General features: G+C 46.0%; 1 protein-coding gene across 1 annotated transcript in view; it reads left to right on the top strand.

The window, feature by feature from the left end:
* ccnjl (cyclin J-like) overlaps window positions 1-20190 on the top strand; it is a 101280-nt gene that overhangs the window by 79883 nt on the left and 1207 nt on the right. Inside the window, exons 3-4 of the mRNA XM_038795466.1 lie at window positions 4572-4871; window positions 11672-11831. Coding sequence (XP_038651394.1) covers window positions 4572-4871; window positions 11672-11831 — 460 coding nt within the window. The remainder of the gene's footprint in view (window positions 1-4571; window positions 4872-11671; window positions 11832-20190) is intronic.

Below are 20190 nucleotides of genomic sequence, written 5' to 3'. Positions count from 1 at the left end.
CTCACTGAACCTGCATGTTAACCTTAAGAGAATCCTGAATTAGGACTCCCAAGTCCCTTTGTGCTTCAGATTTATGAAAACTTCCCCCATTGGAAAATAGTCTATGCCTCTATTTTTCCTACCAAAGTGCCTCACTTTTCTACATTGTATTCCATCTTCCACTTTGCCCACTCTCCTAGTCTCTCCTTCTGCAGCCTCCCCGTTTCCTCAATACTCCCTGTCCCTCGGCATATCTCTATCGTCTGCAAACTTGGCAACAATGCCCTCAGTTCCTTCTTCTAGATTGTTAATGCATATCGTGAATAGTTGTGGTCCCTGGAGAACATCACAAGCCACTGGCTGCCATCCTGAAAAATACCTCTTTATCCCCACTCTCTGCCTTCTGTCAGTCAGCCAACCCTCTATCCATGCTCTTTTCTTATTTATCCTAAACTGCACCTTGTTAAAGGCTGTCTGGAAATCCAAATAGATCACATCCACTGGCTCTCCTTTGTCTAACTTTCGCGTTACAGTCTCAAAAAATTCTAATGTATTTGTCAGGCATGACCTCCCCTTGAAGCCATGCTGACTCAGCCTTATTTTACCAAGTCCGTATCTGGACTTGGGCCTGAATTGTGAAGAAACTGAAGTTTCTACACACCATAATTAGAGATCCTTTATTTCTGTTTTCTTTTTTTTTTCTTCATGATTTCACTTAATTTTCTTCCCATCTGCTCTCCTCCAGGAATTGTCTTCCTGCTGGGTTACAATTCAATGGATGCTCAAAACCCTCTGCTCCAACTTCTGGGCTAAATTTCAAAACAGCAAAAGAATTGAACTGTGTAGGAGGATTGTGAAAGATTGCTATTGTAATCGGGGAATAAATGACTATCAGTTACTTATGGGAGTTATTTTCACAAGTCTGGTCTTCTGCCAATGCTGTGCAAGCACAGTTATATGCTGATAACAGGCCTGGGTTAACCGCCGCCATATTAATAGGAGCAGTGTGCAACAGGGCGTATGCACACATGATCATCACTGGCAGCAGGATGAGAGAATGTTGTGAATTTCACTCCTGGACTGGCAGTGATGGATTTTGGACATTCTTTTTAATGTAAGCCAGAAGGGAAGGATTTGCAGGTGGGGAACTTGGATCTTTCCTTGTGGGATATTTTACTACAATCATGTTGCTCAGTGTTTCTAAACGCTGTCTCACTATCCAAGGAATGTAAGTGGATTGTAGGTTGCTGTGAGTGTTGGATTATATTGCCTCATCTAACACTGTCAGCAATCCACTTACAATACTGGGATAGTGAGACAGAGGCTAGAAACACTCATCAACACGACTGCAGTAAAATATCCCACAAGGAAAGGATTTTAATTTCCTGTCTACAAATCCTTCCCTATCCCCTTCTGCCACTTGAGTTCCAGGCTGCAGGTTCCATGAGTGAAATCATTGGATTTCTGCTCATGTGAAGATGGGTGTCGGTGGCCGCATGGTGCTGGCTGGCAAGTGTTATCAGGGTGCTGCTTCTGATTATGGAAATTATAGTTTTACTTATTGAAACAGAATTTTCTGGTGCCAAAATCAATGTCATTTCATAGAATTTACAGTGCAGAAGGAAGCCATTCAGCCCATCGAGTCTGCACCGGCTCTTGGAAAGAGCACCCTACCCAAGGTCAACAACTCCTCCCTATCCCCATAACCCAGTAACCCCACCCAACACTAAGGTCAATTTTTGGACACTAAGGGCAATTTATCATGGCCAATCCACCTAACCTGCACATCTTTGTATATGTTCCCTGTCTAATTCTGTATATAGTGAATTAAGGGAGCTTGTGCTGTTTATTTCATTGTTTCTTTAAGTCAAGACTGACACTGTTCAACTGTGGAGTGCTTCAGACACTAGACTGATCTTGGTCTTTCTTGTCCTCTGGGATGCATGCTTCTGGCAGCATTGCTGATATTGATCAAGGAAGCTCCTGGGCCTTGTTGTTTTCCTCTTTTTCTCTCTGTGTGCACACCAATATCCAATATCAGTCGTAGTGCCCTTCCTTCATGCTGTTCTGTCTGAAAAGAGCTGATTAACCACAGAACCTCAGGTTTCAGCTATTCACTCTCCTAATCAACTGGGCTATTGGATAAAGCCCCTGAAGAGCATGCGCCTTATTGCCATCTCCGAATTGTCCAGCCATGAATTCCATGGAGCTAGCTTGAACTTCTAAACATTCCAGGGATTACAACTGCCCAGAACTGAACTTGACTAGCCATATAAATACTGTGGCTACAAGAGCCAAGTCTTGGAATCCTGTGGTAAATAACTCTCTGACTCCCAAAGTTTGTCCATCTAGGAAGTCAGGAGTGTGATTGAATATTCTCTACTTGCCTGGAAGAAGGCAGCTCCAACAACATTCAGCACCTTCTAAGCGCACAACTGCTACCATCCAGAATAACTGGTGCAGCATTCACATGAGAAGACCACTCAACTGCAAATTCTCCCCCAAGCCACTCATCATCTTGACCTGGAAATATATTGATGTTCCTTCACTGTTGCTAGGTCAAAATCATGGGACTCCCTCCCTAACAGCACTGTGGATGTACGTACACTACAGGGACTGCAGCGGTTCAAGTAGGCAGCTCACCACCATCATCTCGTGGGCAAATAGGGATGGTCAATAAATGCTGGCCTAGCCAGCGAAGCCTGCATCCCAGGAATGAATAAGATAAATTGTGTGAATTGCACCCCAAGAAGATACTTTAATCTTATTTCTGTTTTTGTCTGTGTGTATAAGTGTAAAGTATTTTGTAGCCTTTTGGTATTTAAATAATGGCATACTCTCGGCATGATTCCTTTCCTTCCCATGAAGGGGAGAAGGAAAGATATATACTCGCTGCCAGTCTTGATTCATGAGTAAGAAGGAATACTTTAATTACTCTGTAGTGAAATGCTATCAAGAATGCCTGGCATTCGGAATGGATATTGTCAGAAACAGTTTGGGAGCAGCACAGAGCTGAGGCTATTGATGTGAAATACAATTACTGCAGCTGTTCTGCTTTTTGTGGTTATGATGTATGAAAGTTCAATTTTAATAAATTATAAAGAAACTATGGCCTGCATTCAAGCATACAATTTATTATATAGTAAGTAAGCCACAGCAAGGGAACACCTGTTACCAAGCAACAACTGAATGGACATGAATCATGGAGCAGTTGAGATCGAGAGCACTTGAGAACAGAAAACATGGAGGAGCAAGTTTAGGAACAATGACGTGCAAGGCAAGACGGCAAAGGTTTTTCAATCTTGAAAACTTTTTGGGGGGGCTGCTCTCTTGTCCTCTCATCTCTTGTGCGTTTCATGTGAACTACAGCTATTTAGCTGATTCTTCTTGTGTTAATGCACAGTAAAGTTGATGGTGTTTATTCAGGATGACTGACTGTCCTTGCTGTCAAACACTAACCTACTTGTTTTGCTCGATTCTGTAAACTCCACACCCTATCTTTATGTCCCAGTTAACTTACACCTATATAATCAACCTTAAACAGTATAATACATGTGGCTACAAGGGGGTGTATTTATTTTCTCTAAATCCACCATTGTTTTATTATGTTGTTCATCTTTTTAATGTAACAATCTTTGAATAGCCTTGCTCCTAACCTACTGTGATTCTTGTAGAAAAATATAAAAGCTATATGGGGTTGGGGGAGGTTGAGGAGTGCTGTGCTGAACATGCCATTATACCGGATATCAGGCACTCCATGTGTGTGGCTCTTACTAATTCTGTTCGTAGTACATGTTATAAATTCAGCTTTAACCAGCTCACTTCCACCAAGTTCCTCAGTTTTTCCCAAGTGCAACATTGTTGAAACAAGAGCATGGAAAATTAAAAGCTTGAAACTGCACCCCATTACCTTGTTGCCTTTCTCAATATCTCTTAAATCATAGAACATAGATCATAGAATTTACTGTGCAGAAGGAGGCCATTTGGCCCATCGAGTCTGCACTGGCCCTCGGAAAGAGCACCCCACTTAAGCCCACGCCTCCATCCCCGTAATCCAGTCTAACCTTTTTGGACAGTAAGGGGCAATTTAACATGGCCAATCCGCTTAACCTGCACATCACTGGACTGCGGAGGAAACGGGAGCATCCAGAGGAAACCCCCGCAGAGACAGGACTGGGGTGGGAGTGCAAACCCCACGCAGTCATCCGAGGCCGGAATTGAACTCGGGTCCCTGGAGCTGAGAGGCAGCAATGCTAACCACTGTGCCACCATGCCACCCCCTTGATTTAAATGCAGTTTTTGTTTAACTCATGCATTTTAAGAAAACGTTTGAGAATTAAAATTTTAAAGAAAAATACTAAATCTATGGGGAGATTTCTTTGGTAGAAATTTTAGTTCAGTCATGAGGGTGCTCCAGTGTGGCAGGAATCTCGGAACGTGGTGGATGCCAAAATTTGTCAAGTAGCTATAAGTATAATTAGTTTGAAAGGAAGTTGGTTGCTAGCTCTGAATTTTCCTTCTGCATGAGTCATATGTGGTACAGAGTGTTGGAAAGTGGAAAGTTCACCTTGTTATTGCTGCTCTGTTTCTAGGCAAATTCGAAGAGAAAGAAGATAGAGTGCCAAAGTTGGAACAGCTCAACAGCCTGGGCTTCATGAGCAGCCTGCACCTCGTACTGAACAAACGAGACCTGCTGCAGATGGAGCTGCTGCTGCTGGAGACTTTCAACTGGAACCTCTGTATGCCCACAGCGGCACACTTCATCGACTACTACCTCTCTGGCTCCGTCCACGAGAGTGACCTCCATAATGGCTGGCCGCTCACCTCCATTGCCAAAACCAAAGCCTTCATGGAAAAATACGCCCATTATTTTTTAGAAGTCTCTCTTCAAGGTATGTTTGGCAAAGAAGAAACTGTGAATATAGCAGTAAGTTCAGTTGTGTTTATGCTGGACTATCATTTGTAACCGCCTCAATACATTGTTGCCTCATGCTCCTGAACACCTTGCTCAAAATTTGAAGCAAACCTAGAATAAGAAATATATTTTCCTATTGTACATCCTAGCAAAAAGAGTTTTTATTTCTTATGACTTTCTCCCCTGCTCTCCAAAGGCATTGACTTGCACTGGGTTGTAGTCCCCCATGCACTGGGTAACTTCTGGTACCTCACCCAACTTCACTCATCATGTGCATCAAATACAGACTGTGTTCTTTGTGGAGGGTTGAGAGGGGGCCTATAGGGGAGCCCAACCGTTTTCTCTTCCATTGCCCCAACCTGTGCACCTTCCACAGGAACAACAACCAGGGATTAGATCCGAGTTGTAGTGTCACAGCTGTCACTTGAGCTGAGATCACCTAATTCAGTAAAAGATCAGAGATCAATCCTGGGGCGAGTAGGAGACTTCTACACCATTTAATAATTTGTAATTTAAGTCTTGAGATAAATGAGTCTTCAAGTAATAGATTCTCCTGTTTTCTCCCAAGTAAAAGTAATGTAGGAAGAACACACTGTCTCAATACTCACAAGTAACATTAAGAGATTGCTACATTATAATAAGTGTCATCGTTCATGTGGGACATGAAACTTGTGCCCCAGGTCTGATTGGTCAAAGGAGTAAAATATTTAATGGGGTTATTTAAAAGAATAGAATCGCTACAGTTCAGAAGGAGGCCATTCAGCCCATCGAGCCTGCACCGAAAGAGCACTCTACCTAGGCCCACTTAAACATTGATCATGGCAAATCTACCTAACTATATCTTTTGGACACTAAGGGGCAATTGAACATGGTCAATCCAGCTAATCTGCACATCTTTGGACTGTCGGAGGAAACCGAAGCACCCGGAGGAAACCCACGCACACATGTGGAGAGCGTGCAAACTCCACACAGTCACCCAAGGCCAGAAGCGAATCAGCGTCCCTGGTGCTGTGAGGCAGCAGTTCTAACCACTGTCCCACCGTGCCGCACCGTAGTGGGTACAACAAGCATTCCTTTCAAAACCAGTGACACCAGAAAAACACACTGTCTGGTCATTCGGCTGTTTTGCTATTTTTATTTTTTTTAAATAATTTTTATTGAAATTTTTTACAGAAAATATAACAACAAACAATATCAAGCAACAATGAAACAACATAATAAGTATAATACCCCCAAGACCGTAGCAACGCATATATCGCACCCCCCCCCCCCCCACCCCCCCACCCCAAACCCAGTAAACAACAAGAGAACATAAAAATAAATTAAAATTAAATAAACATAGTCGACCCCCCCCCCTCCCCCCCCCGGGTTGCTGCTGCTGCTGACCCAGTACCCTATCGCTGAGCCAGAAAGTCGAGGAAAGGTTGCCACCGCCTAAAGAACCCTTGTACCGATCCTCTCAGGGCGAATTTGACCTTCTCCAGCTTAATAAATCCTGCCATGTCATTGATCCAGGTCTCCACGCTTGGGGGTCTCGCGTCCTTCCACTGTAGCAAGATCCTCCGCCGGGCTACTAGGGACGCAAAGGCCAAAACACCGGCCTCTCTCACCTCCTGCACTCCCGGCTCCACCGCAACCCCAAAGATCGAGTCCCCAGCCTGGCTTGACCCTGGATCCTACCACCCTCGACACTGTCCTCGCCACCCACTTCCAGAACTCCTCCAGTGCCGGGCATGCCCAGAACATAGGGGCATGGTTCGCTGGACTCCCCGAATATCTGACACACCTGTCTTCACCCCCAAAGAACCTACTCATCCTAGACCCGGACATGTGGGCCCGGTGCAGCACCTTGAATTGGATGAGGCTAAGCCGCGCACATGAGGAGGAAGAGTTAACCCTCTCCAGGGCATCAGCCCATGTCCCATCTTCGATCTGTTCCCCCAGTTCCCCCTCCCACTTAGCTTTCAGCTCCTCTACTGACGCCTCCTCCACCTCCTGCATTACCTTGTAGATATCAGATATCTTCCCCTCCCCGACCTAGACCCCCAAAAGCACCCCCCCCCCCCCCCCCCCCCCCCCGCGGGAAGCAAAGGGAATCCCTCCACCTGCCGCCTAGCAAACGTCTTCACCTGCAGGTACCTGAACATGTTCCCCGAGGGCAGTTCAAATTTCTCCTCCAACTCTCCCAGGCTTGCAAACCTCCCATCAATGAACAGGTCCCTCAGCTGTCTGATGCCCGCTCTGTGCCAACCCTGGAACCCCCCATCAATGTTCCCCGGGACGAACCGATGGTTCCCCCTTAGCGGAGCCTCCATCAAGCCCCCCACTTCCCCCCTATGTCGCCTCCACTGCCTCCACCGGACTCGTGGTATACCTCGTAGGAGGTAGCGGCAACGGCGCCGTTACCAGGGCCCCCAGGCTTGTGCCTCCACAGGATGCCATCTCCAACCTTTTCCATGCTGCCCCCTCCCCCTCCACCACCCACTTGCGCACCATCGACACATTGGCCACCCAGTAATACCCTGAGAGATTGGGTAGCGCCAGCCCCCCACCATCTCTACCCCGCTCCAAGAAGACCCTCTTCACCCTCGGGGTCCCATGCGCCCAAACAAAGCTCATGATGCTGCTAGTCACCCTCTTAAAAAAGGCCCTAGGGATAAAGATGGGCAAACACTGAAAAAGGAACAAGAACCTCGGGAGCACCGTCATTTTGACGGACTGCACTCTACCCGCCAGCGATAGCGGCACCATGTCCCACCTTTTAAATTCCTCCTCCATCTGCTCCACAAGCCTGGTAAAATTAAGCTTGTGGAGAGTCCCCCAAATCCTGGCCACCTGCACCCCCAGGTACCTAAAACTCTTCACTGCCCTCTTAAACGTTTGCCTTCCAATTCCCTCCTCCTGGTCACCCGGGTGCACTACAAATACCTCGCTCTTGCCCAGATTCATCTTATAGCCCGAGAAGCTCCCAAACTCAACCAACAGCTCCATCACCCCGGCATTCCCCCCTCTGGGTCCGCCACATACAGTAGCAGGTCGTCCGCATACAGCGATACCCGATGTTCCTCCCCACCCCGCACCAGACCCCTCCACCTCCCCGACTCCCTCAACGCCATAGCCAGAGGTTCAATCGCCAGTGCAAAAAGCAAGGGGGACAGGGGGCACCCCTGCCAGGTCCCACGGTAGAGCCTGAAGTACTTTGATCTCCTTCCATTAGTAACTACACTCTCCATCGGGGCCTCATAAAGCAACCTCACCCATTTGATGATCCCCTCCCCAAATCCAAACCGCTCCAGCACCTCCCACAGGTACCCCCACTCAACTCTATCAAACACCTTCTCTGCATCCAGCGCCACCACTATCTCCGCCTCCCCCTCCACCGCCGGCATCATAATAACATTTAACAATCTCCGCACATTCGTGTTAAGCTGTCTTCCCTTGCCAAATCCTGTCTGATCCTCGTGTATCACCCCTGGCACACAGTCCTCTATCCTGGTGGCCAGGATCTTTGCCAGCAACTTAGCATCCACATTGAGGAGCGAGATTGGCCTGTATGATCCACACTGCAGGGGGTTCTTATCCCGCTTCAGGATCAAAGAAATCAGCGCCCCCCCCCCCCATGCCTCATTAAAGGCTCGCACCAACAGGGGGCCCACCAGGTCCTCATACTTTTTATAAAATTCCACCGGGAACCCATCCGGCCCCGGGGCCTTACCTGACTGCATTTGGCCAATCCCCCTGACTAGCTCCTCCAACTCAATCGGCGCCCCCAGCCCCTCCACCAGCTCCTCCTGCACCTTTGGGAAACGTAGCCTGTTCATGAAACTCTCCACCCCCCCCCCCCCCCCCCCACCCACCCCACGGTGACTCCGACCGGTACAGTTCCTCGTAAAAGTCCCTAAAGACCCCGTTCACCTCTGCCCCCTTCTGCACCACATTCCCACCTTTATCCATCACTCCACCAATTTCCCTAGCCGCATCTCGCCTGCGGAGCTGATGCACCAGCATCCTGCTCGCCTTCTCCCCATACTCATAAACCGCGCCTTGCGCCTTCCTCCACTGTGTCTCCGCCTTTCTGGTGGTCAGCAAGTTGAACTTGGCCTGCAAGCTACGCCGTTCGCCCAGCGATCCCTCCTCTGGGGCCTCTGCGCACCTCCTATCCACATCCAGGAGCTCCACCACCAATCTCTCCCTCTCCCTCCTTTCCCTATAGGCCCAGATGGAAATCAGCTCCCCCCGGATCACTGCCTTCAGATCCTCCCAAACCATCCCCACCCGGACCTCCCCCATGTCGTTGGTCTCAAGATACTCCTCAATACTTCCCCAGACCCTCCTACACACCTCATCAGCCAGCAACACCACGTCCAGACGCCACAGCGGGCGCTGGTCCCGCGCCTCTCCCATCTCCAGATCGACCCAGTGCGGAGCATGGTCTGAAATTGCTATGGCCGAATACTCAGCATCCTGCACCTTCGGGATCAATCCCCTGCTCAGGATGAAAAAATCTATTCGGGAGTAAACCCTATGCACATGGGAGAAAAAGGAGTACTCCCGAGCCCTCGGCCTCCCAAACCTCCAGGGATCCACCCCTCCCATCTGGTCCATAAACCCCCTCAGCACCTTGGCCGCCGCCGGCCTCCTACCCGTCCTTGAACTGGACCGGTCTAGTGGGGGATCCAGCACCGTGTTAAAGTCTCCCCCCATGATCAGGCCCCCTGCCTCCAGTTCCGGAATGCGGCCCAACATACGCCTCATAAAGCCAGCATCATCCCAATTCGGGGCATACACGTTTACCAGCACAACCTTCTCTCCCTGCAGCCTACCCTTCACCATAACAAATCTGCCCTCCCTGTCCGCCACCACCTCAGACGCCTCGAACGCCACCCTCTTCCCCACCAGAATCGCCATCCCCCGGTTCTTCACGTCTAATCCTGAGTGGAAAACCTGCCCCACCCACCCCTTCCTCAGACGAACCTGGTCCGCCACCTTCAAGTGGGTCACCTGGAGCATAGCCACGTCCGCCTTCAGCCCCTTCAAATGAGAAAATACCCGAGCCCGCTTAACCGGCTCATTCAGCCCCCTCACATTCCAGGTGATCAGCCGGATCAGAGGGCACCCCGCCCCCCCCTCCCCCGCCGACTAGCCATAGCTCACCGACCCGTTCCCCATGACGATACCGCCTCTCCTCTACCCCCCAGCCCACACCAGCTCCTTCCTGGCCATTCCAGCAGCAACCCGGTATCCCCCACCCCCCCAGGCTAGGACCCCTCCTAGCCGCGATGCACCCTCCATGGTACTTCCGTGAGTCTGCTGACCCTGGCAACTCCTGCCAAAACCCGGCCCCTCCCGACATGGGGTCATCCCCTCTCCTGCCACACCACCTCGGCACCGCTTCAGTGCGGGAGAAAACCAGCAGAGGCCACGCCCCCACTGTAGTAGTGCCGGTCCTTATATGTTACCCACAGATGCGCAGGCTGCAGCATTCCAAATTTGACCTGCTTGGCATGCAGCACCGCCTTCGTCCGGTTAAACCCGGCCCGCCGCTTAGCCATCTCCGCACTCCAGTCCTGGTAGATTCGCACTACCGAGTTCTCCCACTTGCTGCTGCTCTCCTTCTTGGCCCAGCGCAGAACACACACGGTCACTGAACCGATAGAACCGCACCAGCACCGTCCGGGGGGGTTCATTCGTCTTGGGCCTCCTGGCCAGCACTTTGTGGGCTCCCTCAAGCTCCAGGGGAAAAAGGATGGACCCCGCCCCCATCAACGAATTCAGCATCGTGGCCACATAGGACGGAAGATCCGACCCCTCCGCCAGGCCCAGGATCCTCAAATTTTTTCGCCTCGTGCGAAAGTCCAGCTCTTCCAAGCGGTCTTGCCACTTTTTGTGAAGTGCCTCGTGCATCTCCACCTTCCCCACGAGGATCACGGTCTCCTCCTCCCGATCAGCGGCCTGCTGCTGGAACTCCTGAATGGCCGCCCCCTGGGCTGTCTGGGTCTCAAGCAGCTTGCTGGTAGTCGCATTCAGGGAGTCCAGCAACTCAGCCTTCAACTCCGCAGAACAGCGCAGAAGAGCAGCATGCTGCTCCTGCGCCCACTTCCACCAATCCTCGGGTGCTCTGCCGGCTGCCATTTTGTCCTCCTTCCCCCGCTTTTTCTGGAGAGCTGCTGCAGCCTTTTCCTTTGCCCCACTCCGGGTGCGCACCATAAATTTCGGGGAATGTTCCTCCAAACACCTTCCCCCACTGGGAATCGGCAAAACAGCGCCGTTTGGGGCCCGAAAATCCTTTGATAGCGGGAGCTGCCGAACGTGCGGCTTAGCTCCGCATCACCGCAACCGGAAGTCCTCGGCTGTTTTGCTATTTTAAGATTCATTAGCAGACACTATACTTTCAAAAATAATTAATTGGTTGCAAAACACTTGTAAGTATAATTAAGATATGATGCGGTGTTAGATAGGTTCAATTTATTTCATTCTTTCTGCCCTTCTACTGAATGTTGGAAATGAAACTTGATGGTAAGGTGGCAAAATATGTTTAACGTTTTTACTTTGCATTATGAATTTGAAGATTTGAATGGTTTTCGTAAGACTAGAGGAGGTGAGGAAGAGTGAGACAATGAAGAAATTTAAAATTAAAGGTAAAAATGTTAAATTGCAAATATGTGAAGGATGAGAGCCAATGTAAGTCAGTAGACAATCAAGCGATGGGGGAAGACTTGGTGAAGAATAGGTTACATTCTTTAAGATTGATCTTAAGTGCTGTTGTTGTTGTTGTAGATCACAGCTTTCTGACTTTTCGTCCATCACTGGTAGCAGCCGCCTGTATAACTGCTTCCCGTATTTGTTTGCACATCAGTCCATCCCTGACCACTCACCTTCACCTGCTGACTGGGTATACGTGGGAGCACCTGACTGCCTGTGTTGAGCTCATGCTTATGTAAGATGCATTCACTTTTTTTTTTCTTATTTACATAATATAAAAAGAGTGCTGTTTAAAATCAAGGACCATGGTTTTCTCTGTGCAATTGTGATTTGTGTGTCATCCTCAAATGGAATTCCAGCAATGCTGTAAAACATTCCATCATCCTTTTCTAATATTCTTACAGATTACCTATAGTGGATTCAAGTACTCAATCCATTCTAACCATTTTTAAAAAAAGATGACTTTCTGAGCATTTTATTGAATAATATTGTATATTTAAATATTCTGGATTTAGTACATAAACTTGTTGGGGATATCCTCCAGTCTAACTGTGATCTGAAGTTATTCTTCCTTCAGTACAGTCTAGAAAGGGGACACAGTTTTGTAAAAGGTACTAGAATGAAAAAGGAGACTTCATTACAGGCATTTCAGTGAGTACCTGCTTTACTCATCCGTCCTACTACAATATATAGCAGGATATTGTCTCTCATCTAGTAAGACACTCAGCTTTCGCACAGCTATTTTCTCATGTTAGTTCAAAATGAATCTTTAAGGATATAAAGTTTGGTGGAAGCAAGAATGGTTTAATCCTTCAAGACCATTCCATCGAGAGCCTGTGTGCAATTATCTAATTATGGACGGCACTTGCATGCTTGCTTGTTGATCCCTACTTGAAGGAGCATCCTATTCCTTCAAACATTTAAAGAATGCAATGAATAACTGTCTCCTTAAAATTAGCTTTTTGGGGCATAATTGGTGCAGCTGAGGTGTTAATTGTCTTTTAGGGAGGCTCTTTTTTCATACAGTCTTCCATTAAGTCTTTCATTATTTGCTGGCTCCACCTGTTCCAACTGTTTTCAGATCATGGGTATCTCATTTACTTACGCTTGAAGAATATTATAGGAATCATACAACATGCTGACCTATTTGAAGGAATATTCCACACTCTTAATTTGTTTATGGTTCTTTGTATGTGACATTGCCCATACAAAAACTAAGAAAGTGAGTTCTGACAAAGGTTTTGATACAGGGTGGCACGACAGCACAGTGGTTAGCATCCTGTGTGGTTCGAATCCTGACTTGGTTACTGTCTGTGTGGAGTCTGCACAATCTACAAGTGACTGCGTGGGTTTCCTCCAGTGCACCGGTTTCCTCCTACAAGTCCCGAAAGATGTATGTTGGGTGAATTGGACATTCTGAATTCTCCCTCCGTGTACCCGAACAGGGGCCGTAGTGTGGCGACTAGGGGATTTTCACAGTAATATCATTGCAGTGTTAATGTAAGCCTACTTGTGACACTAATAAAGATTATTATTATTTGAATGGATCAGTATCCTTTCATCTCTCCACTCAGACTGATCATCGAAGATGTTATATTCCTACAGTTTTAATGGTTTTGGAAGCATTTAGGTCAGCTGATCTTGGTTAAGGCGACAGCACAAATAGCTCAGAGTAAAAGTAGTACACCAAAAATAAGATTTGAGAGTTAAAGGACTTTTCCATTTGCCCTGCCTTCTTTCTTTCTCCCTTTCTCCACTAATCATAGAATTGACAGTGCAGAAGGAGGTCATTCGGCCCATCGGGTCTGTACCGGCCCTTGGAAAGAGCACTCTACCCAAGCCCACGCCTCCACCCTATCCCCATAATCCAGTAACCCCACCTAATCTTTTTGGACATTAAGGGCAGTTTAGCATGGCCAATCCACCTAACCTGCATATCTTGCGACTGTGGGAGGAAACTGGAGCACCCGGAGGAAACCCATTCAGACACGGGAGAATGTGCAGACTCCGCACAGACAGTGACCCAAGCTGGGAATGGAGCCTGGGACCCTGGAGCTGCGAAGCAACAGTGCTATCCACTGTGCTACCATGCACTTGCACCTCTCTTCCTCCATTCCCCTCCTTATGTCCTTCACTCCACATTCTGCCTTCCCAACTCTTCTCTCTTTCATCCCTCTCCCCTTCTCTATCTACTTCCTTCTCCCTCCCTCCTCTCTCAATCTCCCTCTTTTCCTTCCCTTCCTTTCCTTCCAACCCATTACCCTTCATTCATTTCACTGCTTCTCCTCTATCCATCATCCTCTCACTTCCTCCTCCTATTTTTCTTTCCCTCCTCCCAGTTCCCATTCCTCTCGCATTCACTCTTCTATCTCCCCCTCCATCTTTTAACTCCCATCCATTCGCCCCCTCTTTCTCTCCTCTTCCCCCTCTTTATCCTTTCTGCCCTTTCTCCCTCTAACTCCTATCTCTTATTATCCCCCTTCCATTTTCCCATTCCCCTCTATCCTAATCCTTCTCCTCTCTCTCCTCTTTTCCCCCTTCCCTTCTCTCTCTCTTGTCGTACACCCCTTTTTCTGTCGTCTCCTGTAGAAATTGATTGCTCTCTCAATTAGAGACTAACTTCTTCAGAGTAATTCCTTTTCCTGTGCCAAATTTCTTCTGTATGAACTTTTAAATAAAACAGTTGCTATTCATCCAGCTCTCTTTTTTTGATGGTGTTGTCTGGTTAAGAATAGGACCAAGAATTACACAGATAAGTGCAGGTGCAAATAATTGAAAAGTTTCATGGAATCTGATCGGTTCAGGAATGCGGCTTCCACACCGATGCCATGCGAAGGAAGACAGCCGTTCTGACCCGAGTAATCCGAGTTCAATAGGTTCTATGTGTGTGCAGAATATTGCAATCTCTCATTAGTTTAATTTTAGGTTTATAAATAATTGGAAGATTAAATGTTATAAATGCTGCACATCCTGAATTTGCAGCCCTTCCGTAGAACTCTGATCAAAGAGAACTGAAAACTGCTGCCCTGTAGCCTCTTCCCACTATTTAATTGTCATTGCTTCTTTGACCTTTCATCTTTCATTATTACTGAAATTACATTTGCTCCTTAAGTGCCTTTGAAACTGATTGTCAAATCGCACGAGCATTGAACTAGGCATTGACTAAGATGGTTCTCACTTTTGGTCTCAATGCTGAGGGGTTTTGTTTTGCATTTGATGGGTATCTGACCAATAAACATTGCTGGAATGCCATGAGGTAGGATTTAAAATGATTAATGTTTTGCTCCATAGTCCAGTGCTATTGTAAACTGAATTGCAGCCCAGCAATCCCAATTTAACATCTGGTTGAACCAAAACAGCTAAGCAAACCCATTACTACCTTGCATTAGGGACATGTAAATCCTGCTTGTGCAAAGCAGTGCTTTAGAAAGTCATTTCCAGTTTGAAATTTGATTTTCTCCCTCCCAGCTGTCAAGAAAAGGAATTACTCTCAATTAAAAGAGAAAAGCAAATCCATTTCCTCCCCACCTTCCAGTTTTTCTCCCCAGTTCTGAAAGTGTTAGTTTGGGGTGGAATAGCAGACACTGGGAAAATATGTGAACTCCACAGCAACCCGGGGCTGGGATGGAACCAGAGTCCTCAGTGCCGTGACGCACCTGAAAGCAGTTATGTCATCGCTTGATGTTGACAGATGCATATTTTCCAAAAATGGTCACACATAGTGGAGCACAGGTGGCACAGTGGCTAGCTCTGCTGCCTCACTGCACTGAGGACCCAGGTTTATCCCAGTCCCAGGTCACTGGCTGTGGTTTTTGCACATTCTCCCCATGCCTGCATGGGTCTCACCCCCACAACCCAAAGATATGCAGATAAGGTGGATTGGCCACGCTAAATTGCCCCTTAATTGGAAAAACTTTTTTTTCAAAAACATACTGGAACACTTGCTTATCCCTACTGTCCTCACTAACTCCCACCAGAAGGGCATTGAAACCAATAGTACAACCCCCACCACTACCCTAGCTAAGATCCAATTTGAACGTATCAAAGTTCCCATACACCCTTTCACAAAAGGTAATTTATTCCCTTTATTCCTGTTCTACATTTTATGTGCAAGTTTCTCAGATTAATCTCTCTTACAGTACAATGAAAAATTAACTCCAAATAAATAAGTTAGAACCGTAATTTCTGTTTGTTATAGTCAAATTCCATTAGCAAAGATTCTGTTAGTAAGGAACTACTGTGTGATAGTGGAGAAAAAAAGAATATACGTTGCTGTATACGTTCTGCTCCTACTCATTCGGCCTCTGATTTCTAGAAGACTAAATTACTCCCATTTGTACAGCATCAAACATTTAGGACTTGTCTAGTTTACTTTATTTAGTATGATAAATACACTAAATGACAGCTGCACATGATGAATGTCTCATGATGTTGTGTAGGTTGAATCAATTTGGGGATTATTTTAGATGAGCAGTTAGTACCAAGAGGGACAGCACGATGGCGTAGTGGCGCGCCAGGGACTGGGTTCAATTCTGACCTTGGGTGACTGTGTGGAGTTTTCACGTTCTCCCCTTGTCTGCATGGGTTTCCTTCCACAGTCCAAATATGTGCAGGATAGGTGGATTGGCCCTTAGGCTAAATTGTCCTTATTATCGAGGGTTTTGCAGGTTAGGTGGGTTTACAGGGTTGCATCGATAGGCCTGGTTAGGGTGTTCTTTCAGAGGTTTGGTGCAGACTTGATGGGATGAATGGCCTCCGTCTGCACTGGTTCTATGATGATTTGCGAAGCAACTACAGTCAAATCTTGATCAAAAGAGACAATTTATGTTGGTTAATCAAAATACGGGTTAACCTAGTTCCTATGAACTATTATGTAAGTACTGAGAAAGTGAAGAACAGTATTCTTTTTGCTCTGAAATCTTAAAGACATATATTTTTATTTTATATTTTAATCTAACATAATACAGTATACAGGTATATGTCCTGGATAACTTCATAATAACTTCTGGTTAATAAAGTAACAAATTCTTCTTCGAGGAACATCAGAATTTAAAAAAATATATAAATTTAGAGCACCCAATAATTTTTTTTCCCAATTAAGGGGCAATTTAGCGTTCCCAATTCACCTAGCCTGTACATCATTTTGGACTGTGGAGATGAGACCCCCACACACATGGGGAGAATGTGCAAACTCCACACGGGATTGAAACTGGGCCCGTGGCACCGTGAGGCAACAGTCCTAACCACCGCCACCGTTCTGCCCCAGGAATATCAGAAATTATGATTAGAGGAGAATTTGGGTTGGTGGAGTGCTGGAAAACACTTGGTGGCAGCACGGTAGTATTGTGGTTAGGACAATTGCTTCACAGCTCCAGGGTCCCAGGTTCGATTCCTGGCTTGGGTCACTGTGCGGAGTCTGCACATTCTCCCTGTGTGTGCGTGGGTTTCCTCCGGGTGCTCCGGTTTCCTCCCGCAGTCCAAAGATGTGCAGGTTAGGTGGATTGGCCATGCTAAATTGCCCTTAGTGTCCAAAATTGCCCTTAGTGTTGGGTGGGGTTACTGGGTTATGGGGATAGGGTGGGTTTGTGGGCTTGGGTAGGGTGCTCTTTCAAGAGCCGGTGCAGACTCAATGGGCTGAGTGGCCTCCTTCTGCACTGTAAATTCTATAACATGTAGTTTACTGTATTTTTATCTGCAAGTTGTTAAAATCCCAGTTGACACAGCTAGACGGGGAGATCCCAGAATGTAACGCTGGCTCAGAAGACTGACTTTTGCTCTTTGTGTTAAAATGTGGAGGAATAGAGTTAGAGGATTGCTAATTAATTTTCATAACCAGAATAAAAGTTGTTAAATATGAAAATATTTAATTATGATACAAAACTATTTTACTCCCCCCCCCCCCCCCCCCCCCCCCCCCCCCCTTAGTTTGACCATTACACAGGTTTTAGGATTAACACAGATTATAAAGTATATCTTAATCTCCAATGGTCTCATTGACACCACAGTACCTTTTATGCACACAAGATGACTGGTCTAATACAAAAAGATTTCTTCTTAGAATTCCCCCAGATGACTGTCACATTAAAGTATCCAAACAACACTCCCAAAAGTATGCTTTAAAATCCTCTCTCATAAGAATGCTGTCCCTCGGTAGTTTGTATTCCGAAATCCAGACCAGGTTTGCCAAATGCCACTTAAACAAAGCTTCTCCACTTTTAACAGTGCATCCAGTCCAGGATTTTACACCAACCTCTTTAGGATTTCTTTGTCTTGACTGCTGTGCTAAGTGCTCACGATTACTTTAACTCTCGATTCCCAGGCTGTATTAAAGTAGCATTGGGCTACTTTATTTTACCATTGAAGGCTGCTGCTCCACTTTAAATCTGGTTACTGCAATTGTCTCTTTTAATTCAGAATAGTTTGTTTACTCTTCTTTGAATTCATATGAATTATACCTTTGTCCCTAATCACTTAACTCCAGACTGCTTGGACATTTCTCTTAATTTCTCGAGTTTCCTTAACTAGCTGGACAAATTTTTTGGCATCTGTTTTCTTAACCAGTGCTCCGTAGTTTAGCTTTTCTTCTGACAAGGCTGAGAGAGATGTTCCCTCTTTAGCATTCCAAAACCTTTCTGCTTCCAGCAGAGCTGTGAGAGCTGCCTTCACTCTCACTGCCTGCCTTCTCTCTCAGTGCCTATCTTCAACTGGTAGCAAATTTAGCTAAACCTCTCTACCTTACAAGGCCCCAGTTGCTGAGCAACACCCACATGCTTATGTCTTTTATTTATTCTTCACACCGTGGCCCTCTATGTGCATTAGAAATACAGTTGGAACTGAATTAACCCCCAGACTTATGAACGCCTTTGTCCAGCATGAATCAAACTATAGGTTTTACCCTTCCAGCCACACAAACATTAAATTAAACCAATTTAAAACTATACCTTATTTCTAATGTTTACCAATACAAATATCAACCCCTTAAAACTGCCTATGTTTTCCTAACAAATTCCTAACTCTGAGATGGTCCTTCCTGACAGCATGGCTCAGATGGTATCTGAATTTAGTTGGATGCTTGGCTTTTTAATATATTTATATTAAGTGTTAACTTGGTTCTCTTTGCTTCTCTAGAAGATTTCAAGTTCTGGGTCCAGTTCTGTATTGGCAAATTTTGTTCCAATCCAGTCTGTTTCTGGCTCTCACCACGATTTTCTCCCATTCTTTTCATGAGCAATGCCATAGAAAATGGTCCGTGCTGCAAAACACTTGTAGCGAGTGCATTTGAAGTTGCAGTGTTTGTTGCAGCGAGGTTTCCAAATGCATTTACCTGCAACAAAACTGGCTTGTACAGACTAGGAGGGTTCCAGATTGGATCCTTGGTCTGTTTATGTTCATTAGTTTGGGCAGTAGTACAATTGACACCCACACCTCTAGACCAGTGAAGTGAGATGGTAGTTGGGGTTCCGGCCTCTGTTCATTGTCTTTTGACTTGAGTCAAGGTGTCAAAATCTGCAGATAACTTGTGGACAAGAATGAGTCTCAATGCTTTCCATGGCTGAATAGCCTGCATAAATGCCTGTTAAAAACAGAAAATGCTGGATAATCTCAGCGGGTCTGGCTGCATCTGTAGAACAGGATTAACATTTCGAATCCATATTCTACATTTGGATGTTGTCTGGTCTTGTATGGAGAATAATTTGGATGAGGTGCCACAATAAGACCTTTGGAGGAGAGGAACAGTTGGAAGACGCACAAGAACTGCCCTACATTATATAATACTTGGTCCTAGATTACTCCTGCTTGAATCTTTTTTTCTGAAGTAATGAACTTCTTTAGACCAGAATGTATTATTTCTGCAACAAATTAATCCTTTGGATCTCTTTTTTTTTCTAGAAATCCAGTCATTTTTGGGTGAAACCCAATCTTGAATAATCTTGTTAATCTTGAATAACCAGTTTTTCTCGTCCCACATAATTAAAAAAATTTTTTTTAGGGTGGCCAATTCTTTTTTTTTCCAATTAAGGGGCAATTTAGCGTGGCCAATCCACCTACCCTGCACATCTTTGGGTTGTGAGGCGAGATCCACGCAGACACAGGGAGATTGTGCAAACTCCACACGGACAGTGACCCAGGGCCGGGATTGAACCCGAGTCCTCGGCGCCGTCACTCATCCCACATTATTCAAAGAAATTATAAAAATTAGGAGGAGTCCTGAGACTAAAGACTCAAGGCACTCTGGTTAATATAATGTGTCTTTGAATTGTATAAATGACCTGCATTCAATAGTGGAAGGTTTAGAGTAGAAAACAAAATTTAATGTGCGGAGCTTCACTCCTTCAATTTTGAAGTTACCACTCTGATATTTGACCCCTTCAACTAGCTGTGTTTATTAGAGCTAAGTGCATTAATTGCAATAAACTAACAACCAATTATGAAGAAAATCTGATATGCAAGGGTATTAGACATTATCTCAAGTTAGCAAAGTCTTTGCAGTAATCAAACCATTATAAACTCAAATTAACGAAACTTGGCATTATTGGGCTTGCCTTGGTGGCACATATAGTGAAAGTTGGAGGATGTTATTTGAAAGTCTGATC

Source organism: Scyliorhinus canicula, chromosome 4 (assembly GCF_902713615.1).
Source record: "Scyliorhinus canicula chromosome 4, sScyCan1.1, whole genome shotgun sequence".
NCBI lineage: Eukaryota > Metazoa > Chordata > Chondrichthyes > Carcharhiniformes > Scyliorhinidae > Scyliorhinus > Scyliorhinus canicula.
The sequence above is the reverse complement of the archived record's forward strand: the minus strand, read 5'-3'. Positions and strand labels throughout refer to the sequence as shown.